General features: G+C 49.5%; 1 protein-coding gene across 2 annotated transcripts in view; it reads left to right on the top strand.

The window, feature by feature from the left end:
- Nucleotides 1-11008, top strand: part of LOC129833729 (casein kinase I) — an 83911-nt gene extending 72903 nt beyond the window's left edge. For both annotated transcript variants that reach the window (XM_055898511.1, XM_055898510.1), the window contains one exon: nucleotides 10404-11008. Coding sequence is in view for 1 of the 2 variants with exons in the window: in XM_055898510.1 (XP_055754485.1) it covers nucleotides 10404-10454 (51 nt within the window). In the remaining variant the exon portion in view is untranslated. The remainder of the gene's footprint in view (nucleotides 1-10403) is intronic.
- Nucleotides 11009-18539: the final 7531 nt, after the last annotated feature.

The following is an 18539-nucleotide window of genomic DNA, read 5'->3' on the forward strand; positions in this document are numbered from 1 at the left end:
GGCTTCAGGCGTCCGCGGGCTTCTGGTCAACACTAGGGATTCTTCAATGAAGTGTTTGTTGTCATTCAATGAGAGAGGACTCGTTTTTTTTTCATGCACATTTCTTTCATTGAGAAATACTCCACCGAACTTAGATGTGAAGTTACGCAACTAAGAACTCCTTGGCAAAAACTTAAATTTATGACAGATTTCTGGAGTTATGTCAACTTAATTCTGGCTACGGCGTCTCAAGATGGACAAACCCCCCCTATTGCCGCTTTTTTCTCGTTTTTCAAGCAAAGGTTTTTTTAAGGGAGTATGCGAGCACCCTTGTTCGGTTCGATGAGTTTAGCTAGGCTTCAGATGAATGGAAGCATGCTGACGCCTTGAGGCTACGTCTTGATAGTCTAAAGACTATTTCACCCCCCCCCCCCCCTATAGATATATCTATGGGTTAGGCTACGTCTTGATAGTCTACAGACTATTTAACCCCCACCCTAACCCACCACCCCCCCTATAGATATATCTATGGGTTAGGCTACGTCTTGATAGTCTAAAGACTATTTCACCCCCCCCCCCCCCCCCCCCCCCCACCCCAGCCCCCCCCTATAGATATATCTATGGGTTAGGCTACGTCTTGATAGTCTAAAGACTATTTCCCCCCCCCCTATAGATATATCTATGGGTTAGGCTACGTCTTGATAGTCTACAGACTATTTAACCCCCACCCTAATCCCCCCCCCCCCCCCCCCCTATAGATATATCAATGGGTTAGGCTACGTCTTGATAGTCTAAAGACTATTTCACCCCCCCCCTAACCCCCGCCCCCCCCCCCCCCCTATAGATATATCTATGGGTTAGGCTACGTCTTGATAGTCTAAAGACTATTTCACCCCCCCCCCCCCCCCTATAGATATATCAATGGGTTAGGCTACGTCTTGATAGTCTAAAGACTATTTCACCCCCCCCCCCCTATAGATATATCAATGGGTTAGGCTACGTCTTGATAGTCTAAAGACTATTTAACCCCCACCCTAATCCCCCCCCCCCCCTATAGATATATCTATGGGTTAGGCTACGTCTTGATAGTCTAAAGACTATTCCCCCCCCCCCCCCCCTATAGATATATCAATGGGTTAGGCTACGTCTTGATAGTCTAAAGACTATTTAACCCCCCCCCCTAATCCCCCCCCCCCCCCATAGATATATCTATGGGTTAGGCTACGTCTTGATAGTCTAAAGACTATTTAACCCCCACCCTAATCCCCCCCCCCCCCACACTATAGATATATCAATGGGTTAGGCTACGTCTTGATAGTCTAAAGACTATCCCCCCCCCCCCCCCCCCTATATAAATATTGATGGGTTAGGCTATGTCTTGATAGCCACACTGTTACCATATCTTCTTCAGACTGTCAGCTCCCAACCTCACCCTAACCCCCTATAGAAACAAGTCACATCTCAATAGTCTATATATAGTATGACTCAGGTCTAAAGTGACTTGACAGGTGAAAAGGTGAAACAGACAGGTGTCTGTGACAGGTGAAATGGTATTTTACACTCAGAGATCCAGAGTATGCCATAGTAGAAACACCCCGTAAGGCTCCACTCTGGAAACTCCGGTTCTGGAGGACCAGAAACATTCCATTCTGGAACTCTTGGTGATGTAATAAAGAAGAGATGGAGTTCTATCCACAGATTCAGTTCCATGTTCTTTTCATGTTCCACATTCCCCAATGAATAGGAATTCCAGTTCTCTAGAACAAGGATTCTAACCGTCTCTGAACCCTCATGCCCTTGTAAAATAGTTCATAACCCCTGTACCACAGCCCTCCTTAACTAGGTCTGGTTCACCTCATGACCTTACAAGACTGTAGGATATGGGCTGTATAACATACGTTTTAAGGTAGACCTTCACTGACCCAGACAATACCCTCTGTTAGGTAGTGTTTGGTTTAAGCACTTCCATTCGCCCTCTGTAGTGGACAGATTGAGACACATCTCATATACTAGGTGGACAATATTCTTCCCATGATCCAGTGCTTTCAGAAGGTATTCACACCCCTTGACTTGATCCATATTTTGTTATTACATCCTGAATTTAAAATGGATTACATTGAGATTTTGTCACTGATTTATAAACAATACATTTTTAAAATCCTGAATACAAAGCCTTATGTTTGGGGAAAATCCAGTCCAACACATCTCTGAGTACCGCTCTTCATATTTTCAAGCGTAGTGGTGGCTGCATCATGCTATTGGTATGCTCGTCATCGGCAAGGACTAGGGAGTTTTTTAGGATAAAAAGGAACGGAATAGAGCTAAGCACAGGACAAATCCTAGAGGAAAACCTGGTTCAGTCTGGTTTCCAACAGACACTGGGAGATGAATTCACCTTTCAGCAGGACGATAACCTGCAACACAAGGCCAAATCTACACTGGAGTTGCTCATCAAGACGACATTGACTGTTCCTGAGTGGCTTAGTTACAGTTTTGACTTAAATCTACTTGAACATCTATGGAAAGATCTGAAAATAGCTGTCTAGCAATGATCAACAACTAACTTGACAGAGCTTGAAGAATTTTAGAAAGAACAATGTGCACACCTGGATGGAACAATGTTTGCACAATCCAGGTGTGCGAAACTCTTAGACTTATTACCCAGAAAGCCTCCCAACTGTCTCTATAGCTCCCAGGTCGCTGCCAAAGGTGATTCTAACATGTATTGACTCAGGTTGAATACTTATCTCATCGATATATATTAGTGTGTTGTTTTCCATTTAATAAAAAAAAAAATCAAGTTAGAATTTTTCTTCCACTTTGACGTTTTCTGTAAGTTCTCTGAGATGGTTTGGGTTTCTGTATGTTCTCTGAGATGGTTTGGGTTTCTGTATGTTCTCTGAGATGGTTTGGGTTTCTGTAAGTTCTCTGAGATGGTTTGGGTTTCTGTAAGTTTTCTGAGATGGTTTGGGTTTCTGTAAGTTCTCTGAGATGGGTTGGGTTTCTGTATGTTCTCTGAGATGGGTTGGGTTTCTGTAAGTTCTCTGAGATGGTTTGGGTTTCTGTAAGTTCTCTGAGATGGTTTGGGTTTCTGTAAGTTCTCTGAGATGGTTTGGGTTCCTGTAAGTTCTCTGAGATGGTTTGGGTTTCTGTAAGTTCTCTGAGATGGGTTGGGTTTCTGTAAGTTCTCTGAGATGGTTTTGGTTTCTGTAAGTTTTCTGAGATGGTTTGGGTTTCTGTATGTTTTCTGAGATGGTTTGGGTTTCTGTAAGTTTTCTGAGATGGTTTGGGTTTCTGTAAGTTCTCTGAGATGGTTTGGGTTTCTGTAAGTTCTCTGAGATGGTTTGGGTTTCTGTAAGTTTTCTGAGATGGTTTGGGTTTCTGTAAGTTCTCTGAGATGGTTTGGGTTTCTGTAAGTTCTCTGAGATGGTTTGGGTTTCTGTATGTTCTCTGAGATGGTTTGGGTTTCTCTATGTTCTCTGAGATGGTTTGGGTTCCTGTAAGTTCTCTGAGATGGTTTGGGTTTCTGTAAGTTCTCTGAGATGGGTTGGGTTTCTGTAAGTTCTCTGAGATGGTTTTGGTTTCTGTAAGTTCTCTGAGATGGTTTGGGTTTCTGTAAGTTCTCTGAGATGGTTTGGGTTTCTGTAAGTTCTCTGAGATGGTTTGGGTTTCTGTAAGTTCTCTGAGATGGTTTGGGTTTCTGTAAGTTCTCTGAGATGGTTTGGGTTTCTGTAAGTTCTCTGAGATGGTTTGGGTTTCTGTATGTTCTCTGAGATGGTTTGAGTTTCTGTATGTTCTCTGAGTTGGTTTGGGTTTCTGTAAGTTCTCTGAGATGGTTTGGGTTTCTGTAAGTTCTCTGAGATGGGTTGGGTTTCTGTAAGTTCTCTGAGATGGGTTGGGTTTCTGTAAGTTCTCTGAGATGGGTTGGGTTTCTGTAAGTTCTCTGAGATGGTTTGGGTTTCTGTAAGTTCTCTGAGATGGTTTGGGTTCCTGTAAGTTCTCTGAGATGGTTTGGGTTTCTGTAAGTTCTCTGAGATGGTTTGGGTTTCTGTAAGTTCTCTGAGATGGTTTGGGTTTCTGTAAGTTCTCTGAGATGGTTTGGGTTTCTGTACGTTCTCTGAGATGGTTTGGGTTTCTGTATGTTCTCTGAGATGGGTTGGGTTTCTGTATGTAACAGCCACTGCCAGATGCCTGACTGTATTTATACAGAAATAATTAACTATAATCCACCTGCTGCATCCAAACACCCTCATCCAAACTATCATTTCAGTTTGATGTTCTCAAGCTAAGCGTGCGCGCGTGCCAGCCAGTTGAGGAAATAGAGAAAGTATTGTTGTAATACTCAGCCAGCCAGTTGAGGAAATAGAGAAAGTATTGTTGTAATACTCAGCCAGCCAGTTGAGGAAATAGAGAAAGTATTGTTGTAATGCTCAGCCAGCCAGTTGAGGAAATAGAGAAAGTATTGTTGTAATACTCAGCCAGCCAGTTGAGGAAATAGAGAAAGTATTGTTGTAATACTCAGCCAGCCAGTTGAGGAAATAGAGAAAGTATTGTTGTAATACTCAGCCAGCCAGTTGAGGAAATAGAGAAAGTATTGTTGTAATACTCAGCCAGCCAGTTGAGGAAATAGAGAAAGTATTGTTGTAATGCTCAGCCAGCCAGTTGAGGAAATAGAGAAAGTATTGTTGTAATACTCAGCCAGCCAGTTGAGGAAATAGAGAAAGTATTGTTGTAATACTCAGCCAGCCAGTTGAGGAAATAGAGAAAGTATTGTTGTAATACTCAGCCAGCCAGTTGAGGAAATAGAGAAAGTATTGTTGTAATACTCAGCCAGCCAGTTGAGGAAATAGAGAAAGTATTGTTGTAATACTCAGCCAGCCAGTTGAGGAAATAGAGAAAGTATTGTTGTAATACTCAGCCAGCCAGTTGAGGAAATAGAGAAAGTATTGTTGTAATACTCAGCCAGCCAGTTGAGGAAATAGAGAAAGTATTGTTGTAATACTCAGCCAGCCAGTTGAGGAAATAGAGAAAGTATTGTTGTAATACTCAGCCAGCCAGTTGAGGAAATAGAGAAAGTATTGTTGTAATACTCAGCCAGCCAGTTGAGGAAATAGAGAAAGTATTGTTGTAATACTCAGCCAGCCAGTTGAGGAAATAGAGAAAGTATTGTTGTAATACTCAGCCAGCCAGTTGAGGAAATAGAGAAAGTATTGTTGTAATACTCAGCCAGCCAGTTGAGGAAATAGAGAAAGTATTGTTGTAATACTCAGCCAGCCAGTTGAGGAAATAGAGAAAGTATTGTTGTAATGCTCAGCCAGCCAGTTGAGGAAATAGAGAAAGTATTGTTGTAATACTCCAGTGTTCTGGCTGCAACCTGCCCTCCTTATTGAATTTACATTTACATTTAAGTCATTTAGCAGACGCTCTTATCCAGAGCGACTTACAAATTGGTGCATTCACCTTATGACATCCAGTGGAACAGCCACTTTACAATAGTGCATCTAAATCTTTTAGGGGGGGGGGGGGGCAGAAGGATTGCTTTATCCTATCCTAGGTATTCCTTGAAGAGGTGGGGTTTCAGGTGTCTCCGGAAGGTGGTGATTGACTCCGCTGTCCTGGCGTCGTGAGGGAGTTTGTTCCACCATTGGGGTGCCAGAGCAGCGAACAGTTGACTGGGCTGAGCGGGAACTGTACTTCCTCAGTGGTAGGGAGGCGAGCAGGCCAGAGGTGGATGAACGCAGTGCCCTTGTTTGGGTGTAGGGCCTGATCAGAGCCTGAAGGTACTGAGGTGCCGTTCCCCTCACAGCTCCGTAGGCAAGCACCATGGTCTTGTAGCGGATGCGAGCTTCAACTGGAAGCCAGTGGAGAGAGCGGAGGAGCGGGGTGACGTGAGAGAACTTGGGAAGGTTGAACACCAGACGGGCTGCGGCGTGGCTGGCCTTCACCTGTTACACTATTATACTGTTAATATACACTGTTATATTACTATTAGACTGTTAATATATATACTGTTATATTACTATTAGACTGTTAATATATATACTGTTATATTACTATTAGACTGTTAATATATATACTGTTATATTACTATTAGACTGTTAATATATATACTGTTATATTACTATTAGACTGTTAATATATACACTGTTATATTACTATTAGACTGTTAATATATATACTGTTATATTAGTATTAGACTGTTAATATATATACTGTTATATTACTATTAGACTGTTAATATATATACTGTTATATTACTATTAGACTGTTAATATATATACTGTTATTTAAAATAAATATATAATAATGATTTAACCTTTATTTAACTAGGCAAGTCAGTTAAGAACTAATTCTTATTTACAATGACGGCTTACTGGGGAACAGTGGGTTAACTGCCTTGTTCAGGGGCAGAACGACAGATCTTTACTTTGTCAGCTCGGGGATTCGATCTAGCAACCTTTCGGTTATTGGGCCAACGCTCTAACCACTAGGCTACCTGCTGCCCCACTGGATGTTCAGTTCGACTCTCTTCCTGTCTAGAGGCATAATCACTGTCCTCTAGTCACGTTAATACATCCTTCAATCAGCTTATAGAAAGACCATGATGTACGTGACGGAAGTGTCTGTTCTGTTCTTTTGTTCTGTCTCTGTCACTCATGGACCCTTCTCGCCCTCTAGTGGAGGGAGGCCACATTACAGCCCAGCCTCAGTCCTCTCCACAATCCTGTTGCTTATCAAATCACAGGTTGTTGGTCACATACACGTGTTTAACAGATGTTATTGGTCACATACACGTGTTTAGCAGATGTTATTGGTCACATACACGTATTTAGCAGATGTTATTGGTCACATACACATGGTTAGCAGATGTTATTGGTCACATACACGTATTTAGCAGATGTTATTGGTCACATACACATGGTTAGCAGATGTTATTGATCCATACACATATTTAACAGATGTTATTGGTCACATACACCTATTTAGCAGATGTTATTGATCCATACACATATTTAACAGATGTTATTGGTCACATACACCTATTTAGCAGATGTTATTGGTCACATACACATATTTAGCAGATGTTATTGCTGCTTAGTGGTCTGCCCTAGTGGTCTGCCCTAGTGGTCTCCCGAGTGGTCTCCCGAGTGGCGCAGCGGTCTAAGGCACTGCTTCTCAGTGCTTGAGGCCTCACTACAGACACTCTGGTTCGATTCCAGGCTGTATCGTAACCGTCTGTGATTGGGAGTCCCATAGGGTGGCGCACAATTGGCCCAGCTTCGTCCGGGTTTGGCCGGTGTAAGCCGTCATTGTAAATAAGAATTTGGTTAAAATATTTGTAAAAATGCCCTACAACAGGTCATCAGACTGTTAAATAGCCATCACTAGCCAGCTTCTACCCGGTTATGTAACCCTGCACAGTAGAGGCTGCTGCCCCATATACATAGACTTGAAATCCCTGGCCACTCTAATAATAGAACACTAGTCACTTTAATAATGTTTACATATTTGACATTACTCATCTCATATGTATATACTGTATTCTATTCTACTGTATCTTAGTCTATGCCGCTTTGACACTGCTCGTCCAAATATGTATAGATTCTTAATTCCATTCCTTTACTTAGATTTGTGTGAATTGTTGTGCAATTATTAGATATTATTTGTTCGATATTACTGTACCGTTTCGCTCCACCTGCAATAACATCTGCTAAACGTGTATATTTGATTCTTGTAGCGAAATGTAACTTATTCTGTTGGAAACGTGACGTATAGAACTGAATGGATCACTGTTCTACATTACTGAAGATCTAGCCTGGTCCCAGATCTGTTGTCTCCTTCTATAGCCTGGTCCCAGATCAGTGGTCTCCTTCTATAGCCTGGTCCCAGATCTGTCCTCTCCTTCTGTAGCCTGGTCCCAGATCAGTGGTCTCCTTCTATAAACTGGTCCCAGATCTGTCGTCTCCTTCTATAGCCTGGTCCCAGATCTGTCCTCTCCTTCTATAGCCTGGTCCCAGATCAGTTGTCTCCTTCTATAAACTGGTCCCAGATCTGTCGTCTCCTTCTATAGCCTGGTCCCAGATCTGTCCTCTCCTTCTATAGCCTGGTCCCAGATCTGTCCTCTCCTTCTATAGCCTGGTCCCAGATCTGTCGTCTCGTTCTATAGCCTGGTCCCAGATCTGTCGTCTCCTTCTATAGCCTGGTCCCAGGTCTGTCGTCTCCTTCTATAGCCTGGTCCCAGGTCTGTGGTCTCCTTCTATAGCCTGGTCCCAGATCTGTGGTCTCCTTCTATAGCCTGGTCCCAGATCTGTGGTCTCCTTCTATAGCCTGGTCCCAGGTCTGTCGTCTCCTTCTATAGCCTGGTCCCAGGTCTGTCGTCTCCTTCTATAGCCTGGTCCCAGGTCTGTCGTCTCCTTCTATAGCCTGCTCCCAGATCTGTCGTCTCCTTCTATAGCCTGCTCCCAGGTCTGTCGTCTCCTTCTATAGCCTGCTCCCAGGTCTGTCGTCTCCTTCTATAGCCTGCTCCCAGGTCTGTCGTCTCCTTCTATAGCCTGCTCCCAGGTCTGTCGTCTCCTTCTATAGCCTGCTCCCAGGTCTGTCGTCTCCTTCTATAGCCTGCTCCCAGGTCTGTGGTCTCCTTCTATAGCCTGGTCCCAGATCTGTGGTCTCCTTCTATAGCCTGGTCCCAGATCTGTCGTCTCCTTCTATAGCCTGGTCCCAGGTCTGTCGTCTCCTTCTATAGCCTGGTCCCAGGTCTGTCGTCTCCTTCTATAGCCTGGTCCCAGATCTGTCGTCTCCTTCTATAGCCTGGTCCCAGGTCTGTCGTCTCCTTCTATAGCCTGGTCCCAGGTCTGTCGTCTCCTTCTATAGCCTGGTCCCAGATCTGTCGTCTCCTTCTATAGCCTGGTCCCAGATCTGTCCTCTCCTTCTATAGCCTGGTCCCAGGTCTGTCGTCTCCTTCTATAGCCTGGTCCCAGGTCTGTCGTCTCCTATAGCCTGGTCCCAGGTCTGTCGTCTCCTATAGCCTGGTCCCAGGTCTGTCGTCTCCTTCTATAGCCTGGTCCCAGGTCTGTCGTCTCCTTCTATAGCCTGCTCCCAGGTCTGTCGTCTCCTTCTATAGCCTGCTCCCAGGTCTGTCGTCTCCTTCTATAGCCTGCTCCCAGGTCTGTCGTCTCCTTCTATAGCCTGGTCCCAGATCTGTCGTCTCCTTCTATAGCCTGGTCCCAGATCAGTGGTCTCCTTCTATAGCCTGGTCCCAGATCTGTCCTCTCCTTCTGTAGCCTGGTCCCAGATCTGTCCTCTCCTTCTGTAGCCTGGTCCCAGATCAGTGGTCTCCTTCTATAGCCTGGTACCAGATCTGTCGTCTCCTTCTATAGCCTGGTCCCAGATCTGTCCTCTCCTTCTATAGCCTGGTCCCAGATCTGTCCTCTCCTTCTATAGCCTGGACCCAGATCTGTCGTCTCCTTCTATAGCCTGGTCCCAGGTCTGTCGTCTCCTTCTATAGCCTGGTCCCAGGTCTGTCGTCTCCTTCTATAGCCTGCTCCCAGATCTGTCGTCTCCTTCTATAGCCTGCTCCCAGGTCTGTTGTCTCCTTCTATAGCCTGCTCCCAGGTCTGTCGTCTCCTTCTATAGCCTGCTCCCAGGTCTGTCGTCTCCTTCTATAGCCTGCTCCCAGGTCTGTCGTCTCCTTCTATAGCCTGCTCCCAGGTCTGTGGTCTCCTTCTATAGCCTGGTCCCAGGTCTGTGGTCTCCTTCTATAGCCTGGTCCCAGGTCTGTCGTCTCCTTCTATAGCCTGGTCCCAGGTCTGTCGTCTCCTTCTATAGCCTGCTCCCAGGTCTGTCGTCTCCTTCTATAGCCTGCTCCCAGGTCTGTCGTCTCCTTCTATAGCCTGCTCCCAGGTCTGTCGTCTCCTTCTATAGCCTGGTCCCAGATCCGTGGTCTCCTTCTATAGCCTGGTCCCAGGTCTGTCGTCTCCTTCTATAGCCTGGTCCCAGGTCTGTCGTCTCCTTCTATAGCCTGGTCCCAGATCTGTCGTCTCCTTATATAGCCTGGTCCCAGATCTGTCGTCTCCTTCTATAGCCTGGTCCCAGATCTGTCGTCTCCTTCTATAGCCTGGTCCCAGATCTGTCGTCTCCTTCTATAGCCTGGTCCCAGGTCTGTCGTCTCCTTCTATAGCCTGGTCCCAGGTCTGTCGTCTCCTTCTATAGCCTGGTCCCAGATCTGTTGTCTCCTTCTATAGCCTGGTCCCAGGTCTGTTGTCTCCTTCTATAGCCTGGTCCCAGGTCTGTCCTCTCCTCTCCTGTTCAACCTCTTACATCCCTCCAAGTCCCATTTTCTAATGTGTAATGTCACTATCTATGGCTACTCTACTAACTTCTCACTCTCTCTCTGTCTGTCCCCCCCCCCCCTCTCTCTCCTCCAGGCTCTCTCTCGTGTCACCCCCAGTGGCCTCCAGTCAGCAGCCCCTCGATGAGTCCCTCTGTCCCCCATCACCACCACCATCACCCTGGAGGGTTAAACCATGCACGGCCCTAACCATACCACACACCAACACACACTTCAATACCTGTAGGACGCTTACTGAAACAACCAGTCAACCCATCAGATGCCTGGACTCTTACACAATCAACCAATCAAAAGGCAGGACAAGGACCTCTTCATCCGCTCTCAACTCCATCCATCCAACCAGCCAATCAAAACACACAGACTGATGCTCTGCCTCTTTGACATCAACTGATCTCTGCTAAGTAACACGCTTATGCTGTTGTAACAGGGTGGACGACTCACACTCACACACACAGACACAGACACTCACACTCACACTCACACACACGACTCAGAGAGCGTTCAGCCGTGCTCTTGATATCACTTTGTCAGAGGACGTCTGGCTTTGGAGGAGATGAGACGGGGATGGAGGAGGAGAAACGAGAGGGGAAGGAGGGATGTTGTTGCCCCTGGCACACCCAGAACAGTCACTGCCCCCCCCCCCCCCCTGCTATGTAAACCCTAGCGAGGACACTGACATGGGGCACACAGACCTACTTAACGCCCCTTACACGCCTCATCCTCCATCGCTTCTCTCCATCTCTCATCCTCCATCGCTTCTCTCCCTCTCTCCTCCTCCACCGCTTCTCTCCCTCTCTCCTCCTCCATCGCTTCTCTCCCTCTCTCCTCCTCCACCGCTTCTCTCCCTCTCCTCCCCCTCCATCGCTTCTCTCCCTCTCCTCCCCCTCCATCGCTTCTCTCCCTCTCCTCCCCCTCCATCGCTTCTCTCCCTCTCTCCCCCTCCATCGCTTCTCTCCCTCTCTCCTCCTCCACCGCTTCTCTCCCTCTCTCCTCCTCCACCGCTTCTCTCCCTCTCTCCCCCTCCACCGCTTCTCTCCATCTCTCCTCCTCCATCGCTTCTCTCCCTCTCTCCTCCTCCACCGCTTCTCTCCCTCTCTCCTCCTCCACCGCTTCTCTCCCTCTCTCCTCCTCCACCGCTTCTCTCCCTCTCCTCCCCCTCCACCGCTTCTCTCCCTCTCTCCTCCTCCACCGCTTCTCTCCCTCTCTCCTCCTCCACCGCTTCTCTCCCTCTCTCCTCCTCCACCGCTTCTCTCCATCTCTCCTCCTCCACCGCTTCTCTCCCTCTCTCCTCCTCCACCGCTTCTCTCCCTCTCTCCTCCTCCACCGCTTCTCTCCCTCTCTCCTCCTCCACCGCTTCTCTCCCTCTCTCCTCCTCCACCGCTTCTCTCCCTCTCTCCTCCTCCACCGCTTCTCTCCCTCTCTCCCCCTCCACCGCTTCTCTCCATCTCTCCTCCTCCATCGCTTCTCTCCCTCTCTCCTCCTCCACCGCTTCTCTCCCTCTCTCCTCCTCCACCGCTTCTCTCCCTCTCTCCTCCTCCACTGCTTCTCTCCCTCTCCTCCCCCTCCATCGCTTCTCTCCCTCTCCTCCCCCTCCACCGCTTCTCTCCCTCTCTCCTCCTCCACCGCTTCTCTCCCTCTCTCCTCCTCCACCGCTTCTCTCCCTCTCTCCTCCTCCACCGCTTCTCTCCCTCTCCTCCCCCTCCACCGCTTCTCTCCCTCTCTCCTCCTCCACCGCTTCTCTCCTCCTCCACCGCTTCTCTCCCTCTCTCCTCCTCCACCGCTTCTCTCCCTCTCTCCTCCTCCACCGCTTCTCTCCCTCTCTCCTCCTCCACCGCTTCTCTCCCTCTCTCCTCCTCCACCGCTTCTCTCCATCTCTCCTCCTCCACCGCTTCTCACCTTCTCTCCTCCTCCGCCGCTTCTCTCCTCCTCCACCGCTTCTCTCCCTCTCTCCTCCTCCACCGCTTCTCTCCCTCTCTCCTCCTCCACCGCTTCTCTCCCTCTCTCCTCCTCCACCGCTTCTCTCCCTCTCTCCTCCTCCACCGCTTCTCTCCCTCTCTCCTCCTCCACCGCTTCTCTCCCTCTCTCCTCCTCCACCGCTTCTCTCCCTCTCTCCTCCTCCACCGCTTCTCTCCCTCTCTCCTCCTCCACCGCTTCTCTCCCTCTCTCCTCCTCCACCGCTTCTCTCCCTCTCTCCTCCTCCATCGCTTCTCTCCCTCTCTCCTCCTCCACCGCTTCTCTCCCTCTCTCCTCCTCCACCGCTTCTCTCCCTCTCTCCTCCTCCACCGCTTCTCTCCCTCTCTCCTCCTCCATCGCTTCTCTCCCTCTCTCCTCCTCCACCGCTTCTCTCCTCCTCCACCGCTTCTCTCCCTCTCTCCTCCTCCACCGCTTCTCTCCATCTCTCCTCCTCCACCGCTTCTCTCCCTCTCTCCTCCTCCACCGCTTCTCTCCCTCTCTCCTCCTCCATCTTCTCTCCCTCTCTCCTCCTCCATCTTCTCTCCCTCTCTCCTCCTCCACCGCTTCTCTCCCTCTCTCCTCCTCCACCGCTTCTCTCCCTCTCTCCTCCTCCACCGCTTCTCTCCTCCTCCACCGCTTCTCTCCCTCTCTCCTCCTCCACCGCTTCTCTCCATCTCTCCTCCTCCACCGCTTCTCTCCCTCTCTCCTCCTCCACCGCTTCTCTCCATCTCTCCTCCTCCACCGCTTCTCTCCCTCTCTCCTCCTCCACCGCTTCTCTCCCTCTCCTCTCCTCCACCGCTTCTCTCCTCCTCCACCGCTTCTCTCCCTCTCTCCTCCTCCACCGCTTCTCTCCCTCTCTCCTCCTCCATCGCTTCTCTCCCTCTCTCCTCCTCCACCGCTTCTCTCCCTCTCTCCTCCTCCACCGCTTCTCTCCCTCTCTCCTCCTCCATCGCTTCTCTCCCTCTCTCCTCCTCCACCGCTTCTCTCCTCCTCCACCGCTTCTCTCCCTCTCTCCTCCTCCACCGCTTCTCTCCATCTCTCCTCCTCCACCGCTTCTCTCCCTCTCTCCTCCTCCACCGCTTCTCTCCCTCTCTCCTCCTCCACGCTTCTCTCCCTCTCTCCTCCTCCACTCTTCTCTCCCTCTCTCCTCCTCCACCGCTTCTCTCCCTCTCTCCTCCTCCACCGCTTCTCTCCCTCTCTCCTCCTCCACCGCTTCTCTCCTCCTCACCGCTTCTCTCCCTCTCTCCTCCTCCACCGCTTCTCTCCATCTCTCCTCCTCCACCGCTTCTCTCCCTCTCTCCTCCTCCACCGCTTCTCTCCATCTCTCCTCCTCCACCGCTTCTCTCCCTCTCTCCTCCTCCACCGCTTCCTCCCTCCTCTCCTCCACGCTTCTCTCCTCCTCCACCGCTTCTCTCCCTCTCTCCTCCTCCACCGCTTCTCTCCATCTCTCCTCCTCCACCGCTTCTCTCCCTCTCTCCTCCTCCACCGCTTCTCTCCATCTCTCCTCCTCCACCGCTTCTCTCCCTCTCCTCCTCCTCCACCGCTTCTCTCCATCTCTCCTCCTCCACCGCTTCTCTCCCTCTCTCCTCCTCCACCGCTTCTCTCCATCTCTCCTCCTCTCACCGCTTCTCTCCCTCTCTCCTCCTCCACCGCTTCTCTCCATCTCTCCTCCTCCACCGCTTCTCTCCATCCTCCTTCACGCTTCTCTCCCTCTCTCCTCCTCCACCGCTTCTCTCCATCTCTCCTCCTCCACCGCTTCTCTCCCTCTCTCCTCCTCCACCGCTTCTCTCCATCTCTCCTCCTCCACCGCTTCTCTCCATCTCTCCTCCTCCACCGCTTCTCTCCATCTCTCCTCCTCCACCGCTTCCTCTCCTCCTCCTTCACGCTTCTCTCCATCTCTCCTCCTCCACCGCTTCTCTCCCTCCCTCCTCCTCCACCGCTTCTCTCCCTCTCTCCTCCTCCACCGCTTCTCTCCATCTCCTCCTCCTCCACCGCTTCTCTCCCTCTCTCCTCCTCCACCGCTTCTCTCCATCTCTCCTCCTCCACCGCTTCTCTCCATCTCTCCTCCTCCACCGCTTCTCTCCTCCTCCACGCTTCTCTCCTCCTCCACCGCTTTCCTCTCCACTCTCTCCTCCTCCACCGCTTCTCTCCATCTCTCCTCCTCCACCGCTTCTCTCCCTCTCTCCTCCTCCACCGCTTCTCTCCCTCTCTCCTCCTCCACCGCTTCTCTCCCTCTCTCCTCCTCCACCGCTTCTCTCCATCTCTCCTCCTCCACCGCTTCCTCTCCATCTCTCCTCCTCCACCGCTTCTCTCCTCCTCCACGCTCTCCTCCTCCACCGCTTCTCTCCTCCTCTCACGCTTCTCTCCTCCTCCACCGCTTCTCTCCTCCTCCACCGCTTCTCTCCATCTCTCCTCCTCCACCGCTTCTCTCCCTCTCTCCTCCTCCACCGCTTCTCTCCCTCTCTCCTCCTCCACCGCTTCTCTCCCTCTCTCCTCCTCCACCGCTTCTCTCCATCTCTCCTCCTCCACCGCTTCTCTCCATCTCTCCTCCTCCACCGCTTCTCTCCCTCTCTCCTCCTCCACCGCTTCTCTCCCTCTCTCCTCCTCCACCGCTTCTCTCCCTCTCTCCTCCTCCACCGCTTCCTCTCCTCCTCCACCGCTTCTCTCCCTCTCTCCTCCTCCACCGCTTCTCTCCATCTCTCCTCCTCCACCGCTTCTCTCCCTCTCTCCTCCTCCACCGCTTCTCTCCTCCCTCCTCCGCTTCTCTCCCTCTCTCCTCCTCCACCGCTTCTCTCCATCTCTCCTCCTCCACCGCTTCTCTCCCTCTCTCCTCCTCCACCGCTTCTCTCCATCTCTCCTCCTCCACCGCTTCTCTCCATCTCTCCTCCTCCACCGCTTCTCTCCTCCTCCACCGCTTCTCTCCTCCTCCACCGCTTCTCTCCTCCTCCACCGCTTCTCTCCTCCTCCACCGCTTCTCTCCATCTCTCCTCCTCCACCGCTTCTCTCCCTCTCTCCTCCTCCACCGCTTCTCTCCCTCTCTCCTCCTCCACCGCTTCTCTCCATCTCTCCTCCTCCACCGCTTCTCTCCATCTCTCCTCCTCCACCGCTTCTCTCCTCCTCCACCGCTTCTCTCCTCCTCCACCGCTTCTCTCCTCCTCCACCGCTTCTCTCCTCCTCCACCGCTTCTCTCCTCCTCCACCGCTTCTCTCCCTCTCCTCCTCCACCGCTTCTCTCCCTCTCTCCTCCTCCACCGCTTCTCTCCCTCTCTCCTCCTCCACCGCTTCTCTCCCTCTCTCCTCCTCCACCGCTTCTCTCCATCTCTCCTCCTCCACCGCTTCTCACCTTCTCTCCTCCTCCGCCGCTTCTCTCCTCCTCCACCGCTTCTCTCCCTCTCTCCTCCTCCACCGCTTCTCTCCCTCTCTCCTCCTCCACCGCTTCTCTCCCTCTCTCCTCCTCCACCGCTTCTCTCCATCTCTCCTCCTCCACCGCTTCTCTCCCTCTCTCCTCCTCCAACGCTTCTCTCCCTCTCTCCTCCTCCAACGCTTCTCTCCCTCTCTCCTCCTCCACCGCTTCTCTCCCTCTCTCCTCCTCCGCCGCTTCTCACCCTCTCTCCTCCTCCACCGCTTCTCTCCCTCTCTCCTCCTCCACCGCTTCTCTCCCTCTCTCCTCCTCCACCGCTTCTCTCCCTCTCTCCTCCTCCACCGCTTCTCTCCCTCTCTCCTCCTCCACCGCTTCTCTCCCTCTCTCCTCCTCCATCTTCTCTCTCCTTGTGGATGCTGAACCAGATCCTCCCAGTCAGACAGTTATCTTCCATCTCCTCTCCTTGTGGATGCTGAACCAGATCCTCCCAGTCAGACAGTTATCCTCCAGAGCTGCTGCTGTTCTCATAAAGCCATCAGCTTGTTTCTCTTTCCCTCCCTGTTGTCTTTATTGACTTGTTGACTTTTCCTCTGTATTTTAGGTGAAGTTGATTAGAAGTTGTTTGTACTGGCAGTGTTCTGTTCTGCACTGTCTGCGTGTTGCTGTTTTTATACGGTTGGGAATATCAGCTGACTCATGCCAACTGACAACATGCCAATCATAAATTGTGTCCTAAGTGAAAAGTCAAGTGTGTTTTCTGTTTTAAAGAGCGATAATGGAAGTAATATTGAATGAATAACCCCTAATTTCAATTGAGAGGTCTGTTTGTGCAGCAGGAGATGGCCTGGGTTTCATTTTGTGTCCTCAAAGACTCTCTTAATCCCCACAATGCAATGCCTAGAAAGAGAGTATTATTGTCCAACTGGACAGTGGGTTTGTAGAAATGTAACACTTTCCAGAGGGAAGACGTGTAATGCGTCCCAAACACCACCCTGCTCCCTATGTGCTCTGGTCGAAGGTGGTTCAAATCCCATGTTGTTGGTCACATACACGTGTTTAGCAGATGTGGGTGTTGCGAAAAGCTTGTGGACTGTGTAGGGAACAGGGCACTGTTTGAGACGTGACCTGTTGTTTTTAAAGGGGACTGTGAGAAAGCAAATCCTCTACTGTTCTTAAGGGGACTGTGTGTGTGACCGTTTTAAATAAGGACTGGTTGTTTGTCCATGGGGGGGGGGGGGGAAATGTCTTCTCTGCTAGTCTGTCTCTCCATCACCTCGTCTCTCTTCAGCCTCCCCTTCTGCTGTTGGTGTTCTGGGGCTGAAAGCTGTGAATCACCCGTCTCCACTCTCATGTAGCAGTTATTTTGGTTTGTTGTTGAACTTGTTGGTCAGTTAAATGTGTGTGGGGGGGGGGGGGGCTGCTTTATAACACCTATTTCAATCTATGCTTTCAATCCACCACAATCCCAAACTTGTTTTATTTTTATCAATCAATATTTTACCTTTTTTTTTTTTTTTTATGTAATGAAACTACGTTTCTAAGAAAAAGTGATCTGATAATTGCCAGAGGGCCAAGTCGGGTTTGGTGGATGTACAGTAGACTATCGACCAATGCTACGGTTGTCTCTCTTCTGGTTGTCCTATTGGTTAGTCCAGTAAGAGGGCCAACCCACTGGTCATATCATTCAGTGTAGTACCGCCTCAGGGTGCTGTAGGCCTTTTCTGTAGTCTGGGTTAAAGTGGTAGCCTGTTCCGAGATCAGTTTGTGCTGTCTCGTCAACTTTATCACTCAATGCATTATAATGAGTGACAAGGAGTTGGCAAGAGAGTACAACCAGATCTGGGACCAGACTAGTTTAGTGGTGGGTCTGTCTTCTGTTGTCATGTGTATATAGGATGTACCTAGTACTCACGGTGAAATATCATGTCTGCATTAGGAGCTGGTAGCAGTTCCAGGATCAGATGTATTGTTTTCCTCCTAATGGTTAAGGTTAGGAGTTAGTTGGATAACCTGATCCTAGATCTGTGTTTAGGGTTAAGTTCTACCTCCAGCTCTGTGTGTGTAGTATGATGATGATGATGCTGAAGGTAGTGTATGGGAGGGTGAATGCTTTACTCCATTGTAGTTTTGGGTAAGTTAGTTTTAAACCCTCGAACCGACCGGCTGATGGTCTCAAAAAAAGAAACTCCCACCTCATTCTCTTCAGTGTGGGATTGTGGGTAATGACGATAAGGTACACTTGTGTTACGTACAGTTGTTTACGTGGGATCTCTTGTTTCTATCTGAGTTTGTCATGTCTTTCCCTCCTCTCTTTATTTCCTTCTTGTTTTGTGTTTGCATTTCTGCGTGGGGACGGCCTCTGAAACCTTGCATTGGTTCCCACAATGCATCACTCGTCAGTTTTGCTCATCATTTGTAATTCCACTGTATTTGTGTATTTTAAAATTGTGTAAATAAATGAATAAGTCCTTGTACACTTGTGTCACTACAGTTTTCATTGATGAGCATGTGGCTTCAGCAGTCAAACTCTGTTTTATAACGTTGTTAGACTGTTTTATGACGTTGTTAGACTCTGTTTTATAGCGTTGTTAGACTCTGTTTTATAGCGTTGTTAGACTCTGTTTTATAACGCTGTCAGACTCTGTTTTGTAACGTTGTTAGACTCTGTTTTATAACGTTGTTAGACTGTTTTATAACGTTGTTAGACTGTTTTATAACGTTGTTAGACTCTGTTTTATAGCGTTGTTAGACTGTTTTATAACGGTGTTAGACTCTGTTTTATAACGTTGTTAGACTGTTTTATAACGTTGTTAGACTCTGTTTTATAACGTTGTTAGACTCTGTTTTATAACGTTGTTAGACTCTGTTTTATAACGTTGTTAGACTCTGTTTTATAACG

Source organism: Salvelinus fontinalis, chromosome 34 (assembly GCF_029448725.1).
Source record: "Salvelinus fontinalis isolate EN_2023a chromosome 34, ASM2944872v1, whole genome shotgun sequence".
NCBI classification, from domain to species: domain Eukaryota; kingdom Metazoa; phylum Chordata; class Actinopteri; order Salmoniformes; family Salmonidae; genus Salvelinus; species Salvelinus fontinalis.